The sequence below is a fragment of the Geotrypetes seraphini genome, chromosome 1, assembly GCF_902459505.1.
Source record: "Geotrypetes seraphini chromosome 1, aGeoSer1.1, whole genome shotgun sequence".
Classification (NCBI taxonomy): Eukaryota; Metazoa; Chordata; class Amphibia; order Gymnophiona; family Dermophiidae; genus Geotrypetes; species Geotrypetes seraphini.
The window spans coordinates 256,096,336-256,114,352 of record NC_047084.1 but is presented as its reverse complement, the minus strand read 5'-3'; the positions used below and the strand labels follow the sequence as shown (position 1 = coordinate 256,114,352).

The 18,017-nt window shown below is 45.5% G+C and overlaps 1 protein-coding gene across 4 annotated transcripts in view; it reads right to left on the bottom strand.

The window, feature by feature from the left end:
* KIAA0232 (KIAA0232 ortholog) overlaps positions 1 to 18,017 on the bottom strand; it is a 238,094-nt gene that overhangs the window by 108,663 nt on the left and 111,414 nt on the right. For 3 of the 4 annotated variants that reach the window (XM_033949832.1, XM_033949813.1, XM_033949804.1), the window contains exon 7: positions 12,802 to 12,894. The exons of the other annotated variant lie outside the window; for it this stretch is intronic. In XM_033949832.1, the coding sequence (XP_033805723.1) occupies positions 12,802 to 12,894 (93 nt within the window). The remainder of the gene's footprint in view (positions 1 to 12,801; positions 12,895 to 18,017) is intronic. 4 annotated transcript variants of the gene reach the window in all.

The following is an 18,017-nucleotide window of genomic DNA, read 5'->3' as shown; positions in this document are numbered from 1 at the left end:
GTGATACACGTTTGTCCTAGGATAAATCTTAAAACTGTAGATGTCCTTCACCATCTACTGTGCATGATGGAAGGCCCTGGGTACCCAAAATGATGGCTTCGCTTTATCTGCACAAGGGCAGCTGCCAAGAAAAATTAAACAAAATTCAAGAAACTACTTGTAGTTTTCACTTGGTTGTGATGCATGCAAGGCTTTTTTGAAGAATGTTGCAATTTCATATGAACCCTGGTCTAGGTATGGTCAAGTTTTACTGAAATCTTTTGAACACTGTTACATCTGGTCCTCCACTAAATCCAAACAGTTGGGTGAAGACACTTCTAGGCACTAGTGCTGCTCAATTTCCGATTCAAATCGATTTGTTTAAAAAAAAAACAAAAAAAAAAACACAGCCTCGCCAATTCGGTTACCAACCCTCCCCCTCAAGCAGAAGCAGCAGTGCTGCCTCTTGCTGGCTTGCCGCTGCCTCTCCTGCTTTAGGAGGCGAGGGTCAGTTGGGAAGTGCTGCATAGGCCTTTGCAGCATCCTCCAGCTTCCCACCGGTCTCCCGCTCTTACCTTATGATAAATAGCAGCCTGCAGAGAAGATCGCGGTGCTGTAGCGATCTTTGCAGGTTGCCGTTGTTCTCAGCACCACGTTGGCTCTACCACGATCTTGCCCTGACATCAGAGAAGGAGCAGGACCACAGTACAGCAAATGTTATGCTGAGGACGACGGCAGCCTGCAAAGATCGCTACAGCACCACAATCCTCTCTGCAGGCTGCCGATTATCTTAAGGTAAGAGCGGGAGGCCAGCGGGGAACATGTAGACCTTCGGGGGGGGGGGGGGTGCAACCTTTAAGGGGGGCAGGCCTTCAGGGGAGAAAGGCCCTGGTGTAGAAGTACAAGGAGGGAGGGAGGGAAGGAGGTTTCAAAGAGACGTGCATATAGCAGACTTGGGGGGGGGGGGAGAGAAATAATGGGTCTAAAAGCAGAGGAGAAGAAGAAAGATGGTGGACAAAGCAATGTTACTTACCGTAACAGTTGTTATCCAGGGACAGCAGGCAGCTATTCTCACTAGTGGGTGATGTCATCCGACAGAGCCCCGATACGGACATCTTGCAAGCATGTCTTGCTTGAAGAAACTCAGAAGTTTCGAGATGCCCGCACCGCGCATGCGCCAGTGCCTTCCCGCCCGATGTACCAGGCGCGTCTCCTCAGTTCAGGTAGCTAGCCTGAGAAGCCAACCCAGGGGAGGTGGGTGGGACGTGAGAATAGCTGCCTGCTGTCCCTGGATAACAACTGTTACGGTAAGTAACATTGCTTTATCCCAGGACAAGCAGGCAGGTATTCTCACTAGTGGGTGACCTCCAAGCTAACCCCAATGGGATGGTGGGAGAGTTGGCAACTTAAGAGAACAAATTTTGTAACACTGTTTGGCCAAACTGTCCATCCCGTCTGGAGAAAGTATCCAGACAATAATGAGAGGTGAATGTATGAACCGAGGACCAAGTGGCAGCCTTACAAATCTCCTCAATCGGTGTCGATCTGAGGAAGGCTACAGAGGCTGCCATTGCTCTGACCTTATGGGCTGTGACCTTACAGGGAAGGGATAATCCAGCCTGGGCATAGCAGGAAGAGATACAAGCCGCCATCCAGTTGGAGATGGTGCGCTTCGATACCGGTCGTCCCAACTTGTTTGGATCAAAGGAGACGAAAAGTTGAGGAGCAGTTCTGTGTGGCTTTGTGCGATCCAAGTAGAAAGCTAGAGCACGTTTACAGTCCAGAGTGTGCAAAGCAGATTCCCCAGGATGAGAATGAGGCTTTGGAAAGAACACCGGAAGCACGATGGATTGGTTGATGTGAAATTCAGAGACCACTTTAGGTAAGAATTTTGGATGAGTACGGAGAACCACCTTGTCATGATGGAATACGGTGAACGGTGGATCCGCCACTAGGGCCTGAAGCTCACTGACCCGACGAGCTGACGTGAGGGCCACTAGAAAAACCACCTTCCAGGTGAGATACTTGAGTGGAGCCGTGTTGAGAGGTTCAAACGGAGGCTTCATAAGATGAGACAGGACAACATTGAGATCCCAAACCACAGGAGGAGGTTTGAGAGGAGGGTTGACATGAAAAAGTCCTTTCATAAATTTGGAAACCACAGGATGAGCAGACAAAGGTTTCCCTTGTAGAGGCTGATGGAAAGCCGCAATAGCACTCAGGTGGACTCGTATAGAGGTAGACTTGAGGCCAGACTGGGACAGGTGTAGAAGATAATCCAATACAGAAGATAGGGAAGCTCGCTGAGGTTCCGTGGCATTGGAAATACACCAGGAAGAGAATCTAGTCCATTTTTGGGAATAGCATTGTCGAGTAGCAGGCTTCCTGGAAGCCTCCAAGACCTCCCTCACTGCTTGAGAGAACTGGTGAGGAGTTATGTTGAAAGGAACCAAGCTGTCAGGTGGAGGGACTGCAGATTGGGATGAAGTAGTGAACCTTGATGTTGAGTGAGTAGTGAAGGAAACACTGGAAGAAGTACTGGCTCCCTGCTGCTGAGTTGAAGTAGAAGGGAGAACCAAGGTTGTCTGGGCCACCGAGGAGCAATCAGAATCATGGTGGCATGGTCTAATCTCAATTTGACTAGAGTCTTTTGAATGAGAGGAAAAGGAGGAAACGCATATAGGAAACGTTTGCTCCAATCCAGCAGAAAAGCATCTGCCTCTAGGCGATGAGGAGTGTAGATCCTGGAGCAAAATTGAGGCAGCTTGAAGTTGTGGGGGGCTGCAAAGAGGTCTATCTGAGGTGTCCCCCACTGAGCAAAGATCTGATGAAGGGGGTCGGAGTGGAGCGTCCATTCGTGAGGTTGAAGTAGACGACTCAATTTGTCTGCCAAGACGTTGTCCTTCCCCTGAATGTAGACTGCTCTGAGGAAGGTGTTGTGGCGAACCGCCCAATCCCAGACTCGAAGAGCTTCCTGACAAAGAGGGGCCGAGCCCGTGCCCCCTTGTTTGTTGACATAATACATGGCGACCTGATTGTCTGTGCGAATAAGGACCACCATGTCGTGAAGCAGATGTTGAAAAGCTTGGAGAGCATTGAAGATGGCCCTGAGCTCCAGAAGATTGATTTGATGGAGTCGTTCCGCACTGGTCCAGAACCCCTGAGTGCGAAGACCATCCAGATGGGCCCCCCATGCATAGTTCGATGAATCGGTCGTTAGAACTTTCTGATGGGGAGGAGAATGAAACAGCAAACCTCTGGATAGATTCGAAGAGGTCATCCACCAGAGAAGAGACTGCCGTAGAGCAGGAGTGACCACAATGTGACGAGATAACGGGTCGGACACCTGAGTCCACTGAGATGCCAGAGTCCATTGAGGGATCCTGAGATGTAGTCTGGCAAAGGCGTCACATGAACTGTAGATGCCATGTGGCCTAAAAGGACCATCATGTGTCTCGCTGAGATGGATTGGCGAGAAGACACTGACTGGCAGAGTAGAAGAAGAGCATGTAAGCGTGGAGGAGGAAGGAATGCTCGAAGTTGAATGGTATCCAGGACAGCCCCTATGAAGGGGAGAGACTGGGTGGGCTGAAGATGGGACTTTGGAAAGTTGATCTCGAAGCCCAAGCTCTGCAGAAAACAAATGGTAGTCAAGGTCGCCGAAATGACCTTGGGAGCGGACGGGGCCTTGATGAGCCAGTCGTCGAGGTATGGGAACACCTGGAGACCCATGTTCCGGAGTGCAGCGGCCACCACTACCAGACACTTCGTGAAGACTCTGGGCGACGAAGAGAGGCCGAAGGGAAGCACTCGATACTGCAGATGCAGATGTCCCACCCGGAATCTGAGGAACTTGCGGGAGGCCGGATGAATCGGGATGTGAGTGTAGGCCTCCTTGAGGTCCAGAGAGCATAACCAATCGTTCTGCTCGATGAGGGGATAAAGAGAGGCAAGGGTCAGCATGCGGAACCGTTCCCTGACCAAAAACTTGTTGAGGACCCGAAGGTCCAAAATGGGACGCAGATCGCCCGTCTTCTTCGGGACCAGAAAGTACCGGGAGTAAAACCCCTGGTTTCGTTGATCTACCGGTACCGGCTCGACGGCCCGAAGCCGGAGCAAAGCCTGAGCTTCCTGGAGAAGAAGAGCGGTCTGTGTGGAGTTGGAAGGATACTCTCTTGGAGGATGGTCCGGGGGAACCCGTTGGAAATGAAGAGAGTATCCCTCTCTTACGATGGAGAGGACCCAGAGGTCCGTGGTGATCGCCTCCCATCGATGACAAAAATGATGGAGGCGACCCCCTATGGGAAAATATGGGGTAGACAGAACGAGATCGGTTATGCTCCCTGGAGGAGAGTCAAAAAGGCTGAGTAGCCTTGGGAGCAGCCGGCATCTGAGGCTTTTGCTGAGTCTTCTGAGGCGGCTGTCGCTTTGCAGGCTGTCTCGCAGGAGGGGCCTGCCTCGGTTGATAACGCCTTTGGTAGATTATAGGCGGTCTAGAAGGACGAGACTGTTGTGGTTTAGGCTTAGGCCTCATGATAGACTGGAAAGATTTTTCGTGGTCTGACAGTTTTTTAGTAACAGTCTCGACAGACTCATCGAACAGATCCGCTCCCGCACAAGGCACATTTGCAAGTCTGTCTTGGAGATTCGGATCCATATCAATGGTGCGAAGCCAAGCCAGTCGACGCATGGCGACCGAGCAGGCCGCAGCACGAGCCGAGAGCTCGAAAGCATCATAGGAGGATTGCATCAATTGGAGGCGCAACTGGGACAGGGTCGCCACCACCTCCTCAAACTCAAACCGAGCCTCAGCATCGATGAAAGGTGTGAACTTGCGGAGTACCGGCAAGAAAAAATCCAAATAGGACGAGAAGAAAAAATTGTAATTGAGCACTCGAGTCGCCATCATTGAATTTTGATAGATACGTCTACCAAACTTATCCATCGTTCTCCCTTCCCTGCCAGGAGGCACGGAAGCGTAGACTTGGGAGGGGTGCGAACGTTTAAGGGAAGACTCGACTAGGAGGGACTGATGAGAGAGTTGAGCTCCCTCAAACCCCTTGTGGTGCACGATGCGGTATCGAGCATCCAACTTGCTAGGTACCGCAGGTATGGAATACGGTGTCTCCAAACACCGCATGAGAGTCTGGTCAAGTAACTTATGCAGGGGAAGCCGAAGTGTCTCCGCCGGAGGATGAGGTAAATGCATGGTGTCCAGATACTCCTTAGAGTACTTCGACCCAGTATCTAAGGTCACATCCAAGTCATCCGCCATCTGTCTGAGAAAGGATGAAAAGGAAAGTTGGTCCGCCAAGGCCGGCCGGCGAGACGGACTAGAAGACGTGGAAGCCTCCGGTTCCAGGGAGAGCTGGGAGCGGCATGGAGAGTATGAGGTAGATGGTTCTTCATACTCCGGTCCCTCTGGCTGGGATAAATCTGAGGATGAGTATCCCATACGCTGCATTTTCTTCTGTGGAGACACCTCCGAATGACGCGAGGAGTGTCTAGAAGAATGTCGAGATCGATGCCCCTCCCGATGCCGGGATGGGGAACGTGATCTTCGATGCATCGATCGATCCCTTGAAGCCTCGAAGGAATGGATTGGACTCGATGCAGTGGAGCGCATGGGAGGCAACGATGCCGACTCACGCAGTGCCACCCAAGTCTGGTATGGAGTGCGAAAGAACTCCTCCTGCGATGCAGTATGCCCAGGACTCCGATTATCAGGGGCCGATGTAGTACCCTGGTGACGTGGAGGTGTAATGGGCTCTAAAGGCGGCATGTCAGAAAGGGAAGCCCGCCTAGTGGGTTCCGCCGCCCTCCGCCGCTCCCCCTCGTCGAGCAGGGAAATCGAACGACGAGGAGGAGGAGGAGGGGGCGGACCGCTCTCCGGGACCGGGACCGTAGTATCGCCCTGAATATTAGCGATAAGCCTCGGTCCCATCGTCCGCATGAGCTCAACAAATTGAGCTTCGAGCAGGGATTTAAGCGATGCCGATATGGAGGGATCCGCACCGAAAGGGGGTCCTCCTGCACGGTCATCGCGTTCCTTCGTGGTCGAGTGCTTCTGCTTGGTAGCTTTGGGCACTGTTATGACCACGGGAGGAACAGTGGAAGGCGGTACCTGAACCGAGGAGACGGGAGCAGGAACCGATGCTGAACTCGATGCAGAAGCCGGTGTGAACGATGCTGGCTTCACGATGCTCGATGCATGAGTCGCAGATGCAGGCTTCGAACAGACCGGTGAAACATCTGTCGAGGTCGAAGCAGATGGCTCCTTAGAAGACTCCATCTTAAACATGGACTCCCAAAGTAAGCAGCGCCGTTTAAAAGAGCGCGCTGTGAGCGTGGAACAAGGCCGGCACGATTTCGGAACGTGTTCTGGACCAAGACACTGAAGACAGCGCCGGTGTGGGTCCGTCAACGAAATCGCACGCTGGCACTTGCTGCACTTTTTAAAACCGGTGATAGGCCGGGACATAGGCCGGAAAAGTGACGTTGCTAGGTCGAAGGAGCTAGGTCGCAGCCACGAGGCCGGCCCGGCCGAACCGCCGGACGAAATAATTGTAACTTTTTTTTTTTTTTTTTTTTAAATAGAAATAAAAGTCAAAGAAAGTAAGTAAAACAATAAAACGCGGGGAAAGAAGGCAAAATACTGAAATTTCAGTCAGCGCAGAATTGAAGAGAACTTCTCAGCTCCGCGGAAAGAAAAGAACTGAGGAGACGCGCCCGGTACATCGGGCGGGAAGGCACTGGCGCATGCGCGGTGCGGGCATCTCGAAACTTCTGAGTTTCTTCAAGCAAGACATGCTTGCAAGATGTCCGTATCGGGGCTCTGTCGGATGACATCACCCACTAGTGAGAATACCTGCCTGCTTGTCCTGGGATAATGGGATTTAATGAGGGAAGGAACAGAAAGGGAAATAAGTTGGACACAAGGGATGGGGGGCATAGAGATATTGGAAAGGAGAGTGGTTGGGACCCTGGGGTGGTGGGGAAGGAGGGAGAGATGCTGGATGAAAGGGTAGTTTAGAAAAGGAGAGATGGTGCGGATGGTGGGGTCCACTACTGTAGCTACAGGGATGGAGACAAAAAAAGGAAAGATGCCAGATCTCCGGGGGAGGGAAGAGAAATGGAAGGGGAGGACAGAGATGGAAAAGGATGGTTAGCACCGAGAAAGAAGAAAATGACAAATGGGTAGGAGACCCGGCAAGCAAGTTACCAGAAGACAACCAGAGTGTGGGACCAACATGATTTGAATAATGACCAGACAACAAAAGGTAGAAAAAAGTTTTTATTTTCTATTTTGTGATTCAATATGTCAGATTCGAAATGTGTAGACTGCCAGAGCTGGTGTTAGACCGCGAACCTGAGCTAGGATTTAACAGAGAGAGGAAAAGTATTTTTTGTTTATTTTGTTTACACCACTGCGCCAGTGTGGGTAGGAGAGGGCAAAGGGGGTGAAAAAGTTATAAAATAAACCCACAAGGATGTTTGAAAAAACACTCAATTGAGCAGGAAAATCGAATCGAAAAATCGATTCAATAGGCTGAATTGAATCAAAATTTTTTTCCTTTAATTGGGCAGCATTACTAGACACCAGTTCCATCAAATGATGTCAACAGGCAAGCCACACTAATTCTTGTCCTACTGACGATTCAATGAATGTGCATGCACCTTTCTTCAGGCTTTTATTACTCACAGTGCATCAAATACCAGTCCCCAGACTTGTCTCCAGTACTGAGAGATAAGCTTCAGTTTGCTGTTTGCCAGTTCCATGGCCAATTTTTGAAACTTCAAGTAATCTCTCTTCTCTACTGCCAGTGACAAGTACTGCAATTTTGTCGACCATTTCTTTACTTCCAATAATTTCCAGGAGGCATTTTCCATCCCAATGCAGCAGTAATGGAGTTTCTATTGTTTCTTCAAGAAATTTATCCTTCAGAGTGGCTGCCTCCTCATGGTTCTTGCACTGTGAATGTCAGAGTGAGCTTCTTGACAATGTCATTTCCTTTATATCATGACCAATTTCTTTGGCAATAGCAAATGTGGCACTGTAGTCTGGCAAATTAATACAAGCTAACACTCCGGCAACTTCAGGATGTGCAAGGATGTTCACCTTTGGCCATTTTCACCAAGAATGGGAACAAGGGGTTTGCTGACTTCAAAATCAGCATCTGAATTTGAACAACTGTCAGAGCCAACTTCAGCAATATTCTTGGTATCAGATAATTCACTGGTCAGAGGGAGAGAAAAAGTGTAGAATTACTGACAATGACATTTTCTGCTTCTACTTTGGTTGCAAACTTACTAAATCGTTCTTCTCTTGCTATCCTCCTTTGCAAGTACAATGTCAATTCTGGCCACACTGAATGACGAAACAACTTGCTTCTTCTGCATGGCTAGAATATGTCTGTCTTCTTCGATTTTCATTGTGACTAATGTATCACTGGTAGTAACATCAAAAAGATGGACGAGATGTTCCTTGAAGGCTTCTTGATTCACCAGATTTGGAATGCGCTTCCCATGTTTTTACGGGAGGAGAAGGTATTTGGGAAATTTAAAAGCGAATTAAAAACCTTTTTATTTAAAGATGCATTTTCTACTTAATTAAATTTTACTATAAAGTGTTATTTTATTTTTTATTTCTTTTTTCTCTTCCCAGTTTCCTTTTGTATTTACCATGTATGTCCTTTCTTTACTATAAAAATGGATTTCATCCCCTCTTTCCTTTTGTTTATATTATAATTAATTAAGTGTATGTAATGTTTTTGTCTCCTTATGTATGCATATTTTATTGTACATCGCTTAGAAATCAGATTAAGCGATTGAACAAATCAATTAATAAACTTGAAACTTTTTGTTGCATCTGTGCTGGTTCTTTTTTATCTTTTCATATTCATCATAAAGCTTCATCAATATGCAAATCCCTGAGTCTATTTGCTAATGTGGTATTCTTGCACGCTGCCAAATTTCCAAGGCCTTGAACATGGCCTAATGGGCTGCCTTTATCAAAGCAGCCTTTTTTTAGTGTGTAAGTACATCAATCGAATAACTTCCCCACTATATAGCGGCACTAGAAAAGGTTCAAAGAGCCACCAAGATAATAAAGGGGATGGAACTCCTCTCGTATAAGGAAAGACTAAAAAGGTTAGGGCTCTTCAGTTTGGAAAAGAGAAGGCTGAGGGGAGATATGCTTGAAGTCTACAAAATCCTGAATAGATAGAGTAGAATGGTACAAGTGGATCGATTTTTCACTCCATCAAAAATTACAAAGACACGCAATGAAGCTGCAGTGAAATGCTTTTAAAAAAAATAAGAAGAAATATTTTTTCACTTGGAGAATAGTTAAGCTCTGGAACGTGTTGTCAGAGGTTGCGGTAAAAGCAGATAACGTAGCTGGTTTTAAAAAAGGTTTGGACAAATTCCTGGAGAAAAAGTCCATAATCTGTTATTGAGACATGGGGGAAGTCTCTGCTTGCCCTGGTCAGTAGCATTGAATGTTGTTACTCTTTGGGTTTTGGCCAGGGACTAGTGACCTGGATTGGCCACCGTGAGAACGCACTACTGGGCTTGATGGACCTTTGGGCTGACCCAGTAAGGCTATTCATATGTGAACTGGGCAGCCATCAGTGCCCTTCCCTAGCTTCCATACTTCAGCAATGCTTCTAGTCTTTGACATTCTTACTTCTTAGCTTTTATCCTAAATGTGACATCTACTTGGTTTTCAACTGTCTATTTATCACTAACTTTTTGCTTTGCAGCAGTACTAAGTTGTTGTTATTCAAACAACAATAAAAATGTTAATAACAGCTTCAAAGAATAGCTATTTAGTATTCAATGAATACATATATTATAAACCGCACGGATCCTTTGTTAGCTGGTATGCGGTATATAAAGTTTTAATAAACATAAACAAACAATATTAAGTAACAGTTTGTAACCACATTGTTATGAATAGCCAAACCAAACTAATTATGAGGATACTGCAGGACATCAGCAACCTCTAAATTTGTCCCAAACTACTTCAAATTTTAACCATATCTTATCAACATGAGGTCAAACATATTCAGACCTGTGGAGGCTTTTTGTGATAAGGATGAATTTTTACCATAGTCTTATGGACTACTCTGTGTCTGGCAGGCATCCTCTAAGTTCTACACACATAAAATTTGCATGCTAGCTTTCTGCACGGTGTGGTTTTCATCTTGTTGTATAAAGGCCATGTACTAAGTCATTTGCATGCAACACTACAGTGAAACTTTCTGATCGACCCCCTCAATCTTCAAATTCCTACTCAGGGCTAGATGCACTAAAGTCTCCAATTGTCTAAAGATCATCGCTAAATCAAACCAGTTTGTCTGGTTTAGCGACCGATCGTATTTGCCAACCCAATGCACAAATTAACTCACCGTGTGGTTTTCGCTCATTCTCCAATTCTGGAATGCAAAGTTAGGGCATCATTTGGATGTCTGGTTTAAATATTAATGCCCTCATTTGCATGCCACAATCGATTGGAAAAGCCGGCAGATTTGCCTTTTTTTTTTTGTTTGTTTTTCTATGGGCATAGATATTGTACCTATAGCCTGCTGTGCCCGTTTTTTTCTTTGATTTTCTATGGGAATAGATATTGTACCTATTAAAAAAAATAGCCTGCTGTGCTGCCTGCCCCCCCAACCTGGTATCAAAAGAGGCAGGAGGGATAACAACTCCTTTCTGCAACAGTGACCCCCCCCCCCAAGCCAGGTCCCCCGACGACCCCGGTACTAAAAAAGAGGCATGAGCGATGCCCACTCCCTCATGCTATGGCAATCCCATCAACCCCTCCCCTGCTCCCCTTCGTAAAAACAAACATCAAGAGAGATGTCTACTCCCTCCTGCCACCAGATGCACCCCACCTCCCCCACACCCCCAAACCTCCCCCGTACCTTGAAACTAGTTGACAGCAGGAAGGTTGCACAGTCCCTCCTGCTCCTCAGGCCCTCCACTGCAGAATGGTGGGCCTTCCCCTTCCCATCTAAGAGGCAGGAGGCTGCTTTGGGGCTTCCCCTGCCACTCAGCTGTTCAGGCTTCCCCAAACCAGCTCTGCGCACTTGTTAAAGTCGCTCTCAGAGCAGCTGGTCAGTCAGGATTAAGGCAAACCTCTCTAAAACAATATGCCTTACCACCAGGAGGGTAAGGCTTACTGTTGAGACACCTCTAGAAAAAATTGGGGAGGTGGAGGAAAGGGGGGAGAAGAGCCCCACTTTAGACCCGACGGGTTTGACACCCCCGAAGTCAGATGGACCCCCAAACAGAGTCCACCCAAGCTCAATCCGGCAACAAAAAGGGACAAATTCCTAAACAAATTCCAAGGGAGATGGGTACAGCTCACCACATCTACTGGAGACTGAGAGAAGACTGAGGTAATTAGGGAGGGGGTGTCACATGATATGTACAGTTCCAAAGTTTTGTCTCAGTCTCCACCTGCCCGCTTATAAAATTAATCGTATGCTGGTCTGGAAGTTGCTAAAGAATAAATTGATATTCTTAAGTACCCTCAGCAAGTACTTCCTCTGTTCAATAAGATTTATTATATTCCTAATGTCTCCAGTAAGGACACTAGACCCATGGAGGGAAATTTGGCACAAGATAAAGAAAAGGATGAATTAAAAGATTTGTCTGCTGTCTTGGAAAAATCATTTTCTGCTATAAAGGAAAGAGCAACATTATTAATTTCCTTTGTGTTTGAACAGGACTTGAACACTAATGAAATTATATTTTTGATATTCAAGATTGACTTTTTGTGGTCAAAGGATCTGGATTTATCCAGATGTATCCAAAGTAATTCAAGATCGTAGAAAGGATTTTTTCTTCATGCGATAAGTAAAAGCTTTAGGTGCTTCTTTCCTATTGGCATACCCATGTAAATGTTTGATCCAATATGTAGAGATTAAGTACACCTTTCTTTGTACCAAAGCAATTAAGAGCCTTTCTTGACCTTAAAAAAAATGTCTAGCGATTTACATTCTTAATTGGAAATAATGATCTTTGTGGGTTTGTTAATCATAATATGCTTTCCTCTATAATCTTTTATTTGACTACTTGTGAAACTTCTCCATAAGATTAGATGGTCACCCCCGTAATGTGGTCTAAGAAAGATTTCATTTCTAAAAATAATTTTCCTATGTAGTTAATTTCTGTTTTTCTGTAACAAGTGTTTATTTGTGATTTATTACAAACTTAATATAAATATTTAAAAAAATTGATCCTATTCGAAAAGCCCATATTGAAAGAACCAAATGAATATTTTTTTTAAATGCAGCAGCACAGCCAGCTTTGTACTCTAGGCAGAATTTACCTATAGGCCATTTCCCTTTTGCTCCTAGTTAAAAGCAGTCCTGGCTACTAAAAGCACTTTAGTACCTGAATGCTGGAGATTTCTGTTGATTCCTGAGTGAATAACTATGGTAAAGAGTACATAAAAAAGGTGATGTGGCAAGTGTAATATGGAAAGATTAGGTATTTACCTTTATAATCTTCTTTCTAATAAATAGACATCATTCTTGAACACTTGGGTTGTCAATCCCTGGTTGCGAGATCTTGTGTAGACAGCTTCATTTATATTTTTCCGCTCTGCCTCCCCTTCACGTTGGGTTGTCCTGTAATTCCTTATTTCTATCAAAGCAGATGGTCAGCCCTAGAGTAGAAGCATAACAAGGAGGGGTAAGGGGGCACTTCCTGAGAAACAAGTCTGTTCTTCTCATATTAAAAACATTTAATACAAGATAAACATAAATCATTTAAAAACATATAACAAGGTGGAACAAATAAGCCACCTACCTGAGTGCAACCTGCACTAAACAGTCTTGGAGCTTTGCATTATACTCCTCGATCCCTTCGCTATAGCGATGGTCTTCTCTATTCTTATCCTTGCTGGATAAAACAAGATAACATGTAATAAGACATGTCTAAGACAGAAAGCAGGTTAAAGAACATCTGACAGGGCGGGCTTCAAGAATGATGTGCCTATTTACTAGAAAGACGACTATCAAGGTAAGTAGTACTTAATCATTCCTTCTTGTGCAATAGACACATCATTCTTGAACACTTGGGATGTATCAAAACAGTCCTCGGAATCTAGGGTGGGACAGATGAGCCTGCTGAAAGTACTGAAGACCCAAACATGGAATTCAATTTGGCCACTATGCCCATCCTATAAAATGTTATGAAAGTATGAAGGGAGGACTATGTGGCTGACCTGCAAATTTCTTCATAAGAAACTGCTCTATACTCCAACCAGGATGCTACTCCACTAGTGAAATGCGCCTTTAAGGATACCAGAGGTTGCTTTCTGCTCCTGATATTGGCATAAGAAATGGGCATAAGAATCCATTTCAAAATGGTTGCTTTTGAAGTCATGCAGCCCCGGCGGGTAGATCCTGCAAGCACAAAGAGGTGATGCGACAGAATTCATTAGTGACTTCCAGATATCGAAAGCAACACTCTGCAAACATCCAGCAATTTCAGTAGTTTGTCACGCTTCATGAACACTTGAGACTCCCTTGGGCAAGAAAGAGTTCTCTGTAGGACAAAGTCTTCAGTTCCAACATTTGTCACGCTGAAGAGACCACCTCCAGAAACAACAGTCTCCTCCAGAGGCTCTTATGGAGCTCTAGTGAGGGTCTGCAGGACAAGATTAAGACTCCATATTGGAAATTGACATAATGAGGATGCAGACATAACCCTCCCTTCAAGAATCTAAATGCATCCGAATGAGAGGCCAATATTCTCTGAAGCACAAAAGCTCTGCTCTCCATTTGAGAAAGCCAACTATCAAATCTTTTGCAAACACCCTCTTGAAGGAATGTTAGAACCAAAGAAATAAGTGCCAAGACTGGGTCCGCAATCTTCTGTGCACACCAGTCCTGGAAGCATTTTCAGGCCTTCACATAGACGGCCAAAGTTGACTGCTTTTTGGACTTCAAGAGAGTGGCAATCACCAATTCCGAATAGTCTTTGCACACTAGGGCTGTTCACTCAAGAGCCATGCCATAAGACCAAGGCGCTCTGGATCCTCCAGGGTGATTAGGCCCTGTAAGTGTAACTCCAAATGACAGGTAGTCTGAGACCCTGGTTCCTTTGAAGACGGACCAGATCTGCATACCACGGTCGCCTCAGCCAACCTGGAGCTACTAAAACAACTGGCCCTAGGTGCGACTTTATTCTTCTCAGAACTCTTCCTATAATGGGCCATGGAGGGACCTATGGCCACAACAGTACCAGGACGTCCAAACCAGCACTTCTTGGCTCTTTCTTTGGCTGAAAAAAACCAAGTCTTTTTCTTTTTGACCACTGACACCATCAGATAAAATGTTGGGTGCCCCTCCAACGACTCACAATACTATCAAATGCCAGATGCAACGTGTAGGAACCACTGCTTGCAGCTTTCTGAAGAAGCAAGTGTGACTGGAAGGCAGGCAGGAGGAGGCCTACTTGGATGGCTCTGGTACACACCTGCAAGGGGGGAGGGCAAGAATTTGTGACACAGAAGAGAGAGTATGGGAAGGAGTGAGCAAGTTGGGACAAGGAAGGGAGAGAGGGGACATGAACTTGGGACAAAAGCTGGAGGGAGGGAAAAAGATGGTGCACATAAGGAAGGAAGAAAGGCGAGTTTTTGGGAATAGGGAGGGAGAGCATTGTTCGACAGTGTGGTGGGAGAGGTAGAGATGCATGGGGAAGAAAAAGATGAGGGAAAAATGTTGGACATGGTGGTGGAGAGGGAACAGTGGGACAAATTGAAAGGCATGCAAGAGAGAGGAATGTTGGACAAGATGGTAGAAGGAATGGAGGTAGAGATGTGGCATGGTGCTGAGGGGTGATAGGAGAAATGTTGGGCATGAAGCTGGTGAGTAGGGGCAAAAAGATGCTGCACATGGTCTGGAGGATGAGAGGGAGAAATGTTGGATGTGACAGTAAAAGGGGTGGAAGAGATGCACCCTGGATCTCTCTTTCTGCAGCAAGTAAGGGAATGAAAGAAAGAGATGGTGGACAGTGAGAGAGAGGGAGGGAGAGAGACATGTTGCACATGGGAGAGGAGGAGAAAGGAAGAATTGCTGTGCAAGAGTGGGAAGGGGGAAAAAAAGGATAATGATCCAGGCTAGAAGGGAATGAGGATGCTATACAATTGGAGGGAAGGAAGATAGAAATGCTGGACCTATGGTAGGAGGAACCAATGAACAGTAACCACTTGAAGAAGAATTTGCAGGAGGCAGGAAAGCAGAAAAATAAAAAGAAACTGGAACCATCTTGATGGAAAAATAAATCTCTAGACAACAAAGAGTAAAAAAAAAAAAAAAGGAATTTATCAACTGAAATAGGTTAGCTTTGGGAAATGTATATAGCAGATGTCTTTCTATTGTGTTCAACAGAAATGGAAATGCATTTCCGGTTTTATTTCTCCAGTGTTGAAGTACTTGCTGACCTTTGCTGTAGTTGGTGGTGATCTCCAAGCACTGCCAGCTGAGGACCTCCTCCAAAGGTGATCAGAACTCACTTCTACCAAGCATAGCAGTTGCTGGCAGCATCCTTGAGCCACTGAGATGTCATCATCTGTGGCTTAGGGATGTTGCTGCTGCCTGCCAAACTTGGTAAAAGAGATTTTTGGCCACCTTCAGAGAAAGTCTTCAGCTGACATAATTTGATGTACTATTTATTTATTTTATCGTCAAATATATTTTATTGAGCACCAAATAGAAACAACAATCCGAAACAAGAACAAGGATCAACAAGGCAGCTCAAATTTTGTACACCAAAATCCATCACACCCACCCCACCAACCCAACCCACTCTCACTGATGCCAAACAAAACAAAATAAACAAAGAAAAAGACAAATACCAGGGGGCTAGCAGTTCAAAAGGCGGCTACGAGCCACCTGAGATAATGTGGTCCAAATGGGTTCCCAAATTTGTTGGAAGGCCCGTCCGGGCAAAGAAGAAATGTCCTGGACTCCTCTCCGTTCCCAAGAAAGCAACGTAATCATGTGACTACGCCAAAGGGAATAGTCAGGTGCCTCCTCTTCCATCCACTTAAGCAAGATACAATTGATAGCAATCATCGCCGTCCAACGAAGGAAGGCGGAGGCTCCAGGCCGGCGGGTATGGAAATGCAAGGAAGCTCCAAATAACACCAAGGCTGATTATTTATTTATTTTAAAAATTCCTAACCCTAAAAATTCCTAAGTGGTTTACAAAATACAAACAATCATAATTTGACATACAAAAATTAAAAAACAAACAGAACAAAATATATAAAATTCTTTCAGCCAGTACTATAATTCAATCAGCTAAAAGTCTCCACAAAAACAGCCGTTTTCAATACCTTCTTAAATTTCTGAATATCATGTAGCAACCATAATGAAACACCTGTCACAGAAATTGCAGATGCTCTTGTTATTTTACAATGCTCCCTCTGATCTTAGGGATCTGGTTGATTGATATAAGCTTATCACTTGTGTCAAATACCAAGGGATCTTATAATGAATGACTTTAAAAGATAATACAGAATCTGACAGGTAACCAATGTTACATGTTCAAATTTGCTTCTGCCACATTCTGACCCACCTGCAGTGCTCTATACTGTATGGAAGCTATTCCCAGATAAAGAGAAATGCAGTAGTCGGCGACAATATAGGCTTTAATCTACTCAACAGTCACAAGTGGAAGAAAGCACACTTAATCACTACCAGTACTTGATCTTTCATACTTAATGTTGAATCTAACCAGACTCCTAAAATTTTTAATCTCCATCGTACTATAAATCTCATATTGTTAATCTCAATAAATTTCAGGCCACAATGAATCTTCAATTCTACCAACTAGCATCACATCTGTTTTAGCCAGATTCAATACTAATTTATGGTCAGACATCCATGTATCTAAAGCTTGTAAGTGCATCATAAGAACATAAGAAGTTGCCTCCACTGGGTCAGACCAGAGGTCCATCTCGCCCAGCGGTCCGCTCCTGCGGTGGCCCATCAGGTCCGCGACCTGTGAAGTGGTTTCTGACCACTTCTATAACCTACCTCAAGTTCTATCTGTACCCCTCTATCCCCTTATCCTCCAGGAACCTATCCAAACCTTCCTTGAACCCCTGTACCGAGTTCTGGCCTATCACTTCCTCCGGAAGTGCGTTCCATGTGTCCACCACCCTCTGGGTAAAAAAGAACTTCCTAGCATTTGTTCTAAACCTCTCCCCTTTCAATTTCTCTGAGTGCCCCCTAGTGCTTGTGGCTCCCCACAGTTTGAAGAATCTGTCCTTATTTACTTTCTCTATGCCCTTTAGGATTTTGAAGGTTTCTATCATGTCCCCTCTAAGTCTCCTCTTCTCCAAGGAGAACAGCCCCAGCATTTTTAACCTGTCAGCGTATGAAAAATTTTCCATACCTTTTATCAGTTTAGTCGCCCTCCTCTGCACTCCCTCGAGTACTGCCATGTCCTTCTTGAAGTATGGCGACCAGTATTGAACACAGTACTCCAGGTGCGGGCGCACCATTGCGCGATACAGCGGCATGATGACCTCCTTCGTCCTGGTCGTGATACCTTTTTTGATGATGCCCAGCATTCTGTTTGCTTTCTTTGAAGCTGTCGCACACTGCGCCGATGGTTTCAGTGATGTGTCGACCATCACCCCCAGGTCCCTTTCAAGGTTACTCACCCCTAGCAGTGTTCCCCCCATTTTGTAGCTGAACATCGGGTTCTTTTTCCCTACATGCATGACCTTGCATTTCTCTACGTTAAAATTCATTTGCCACTTTTTTGCCCAGTCTTCCAGTCTCGTTAGGTCCCTTTGCAGGTCTTCACAGTCTTCCATGTTTCTAACCCTGCTGTAGAGTTTGGTGTCATCAGCAAATTTGATAACCTCACATTTTGACCCCGTCTCCAGATCATTAATAAATATATTGAACAGTAGCGGTCCCAGCGCTGACCCCTGTGGAACTCATCATCAGTTTCTCTTTCATTTCATTTTTCCAATCTGTCACTGGAAAAAAATTGATCGG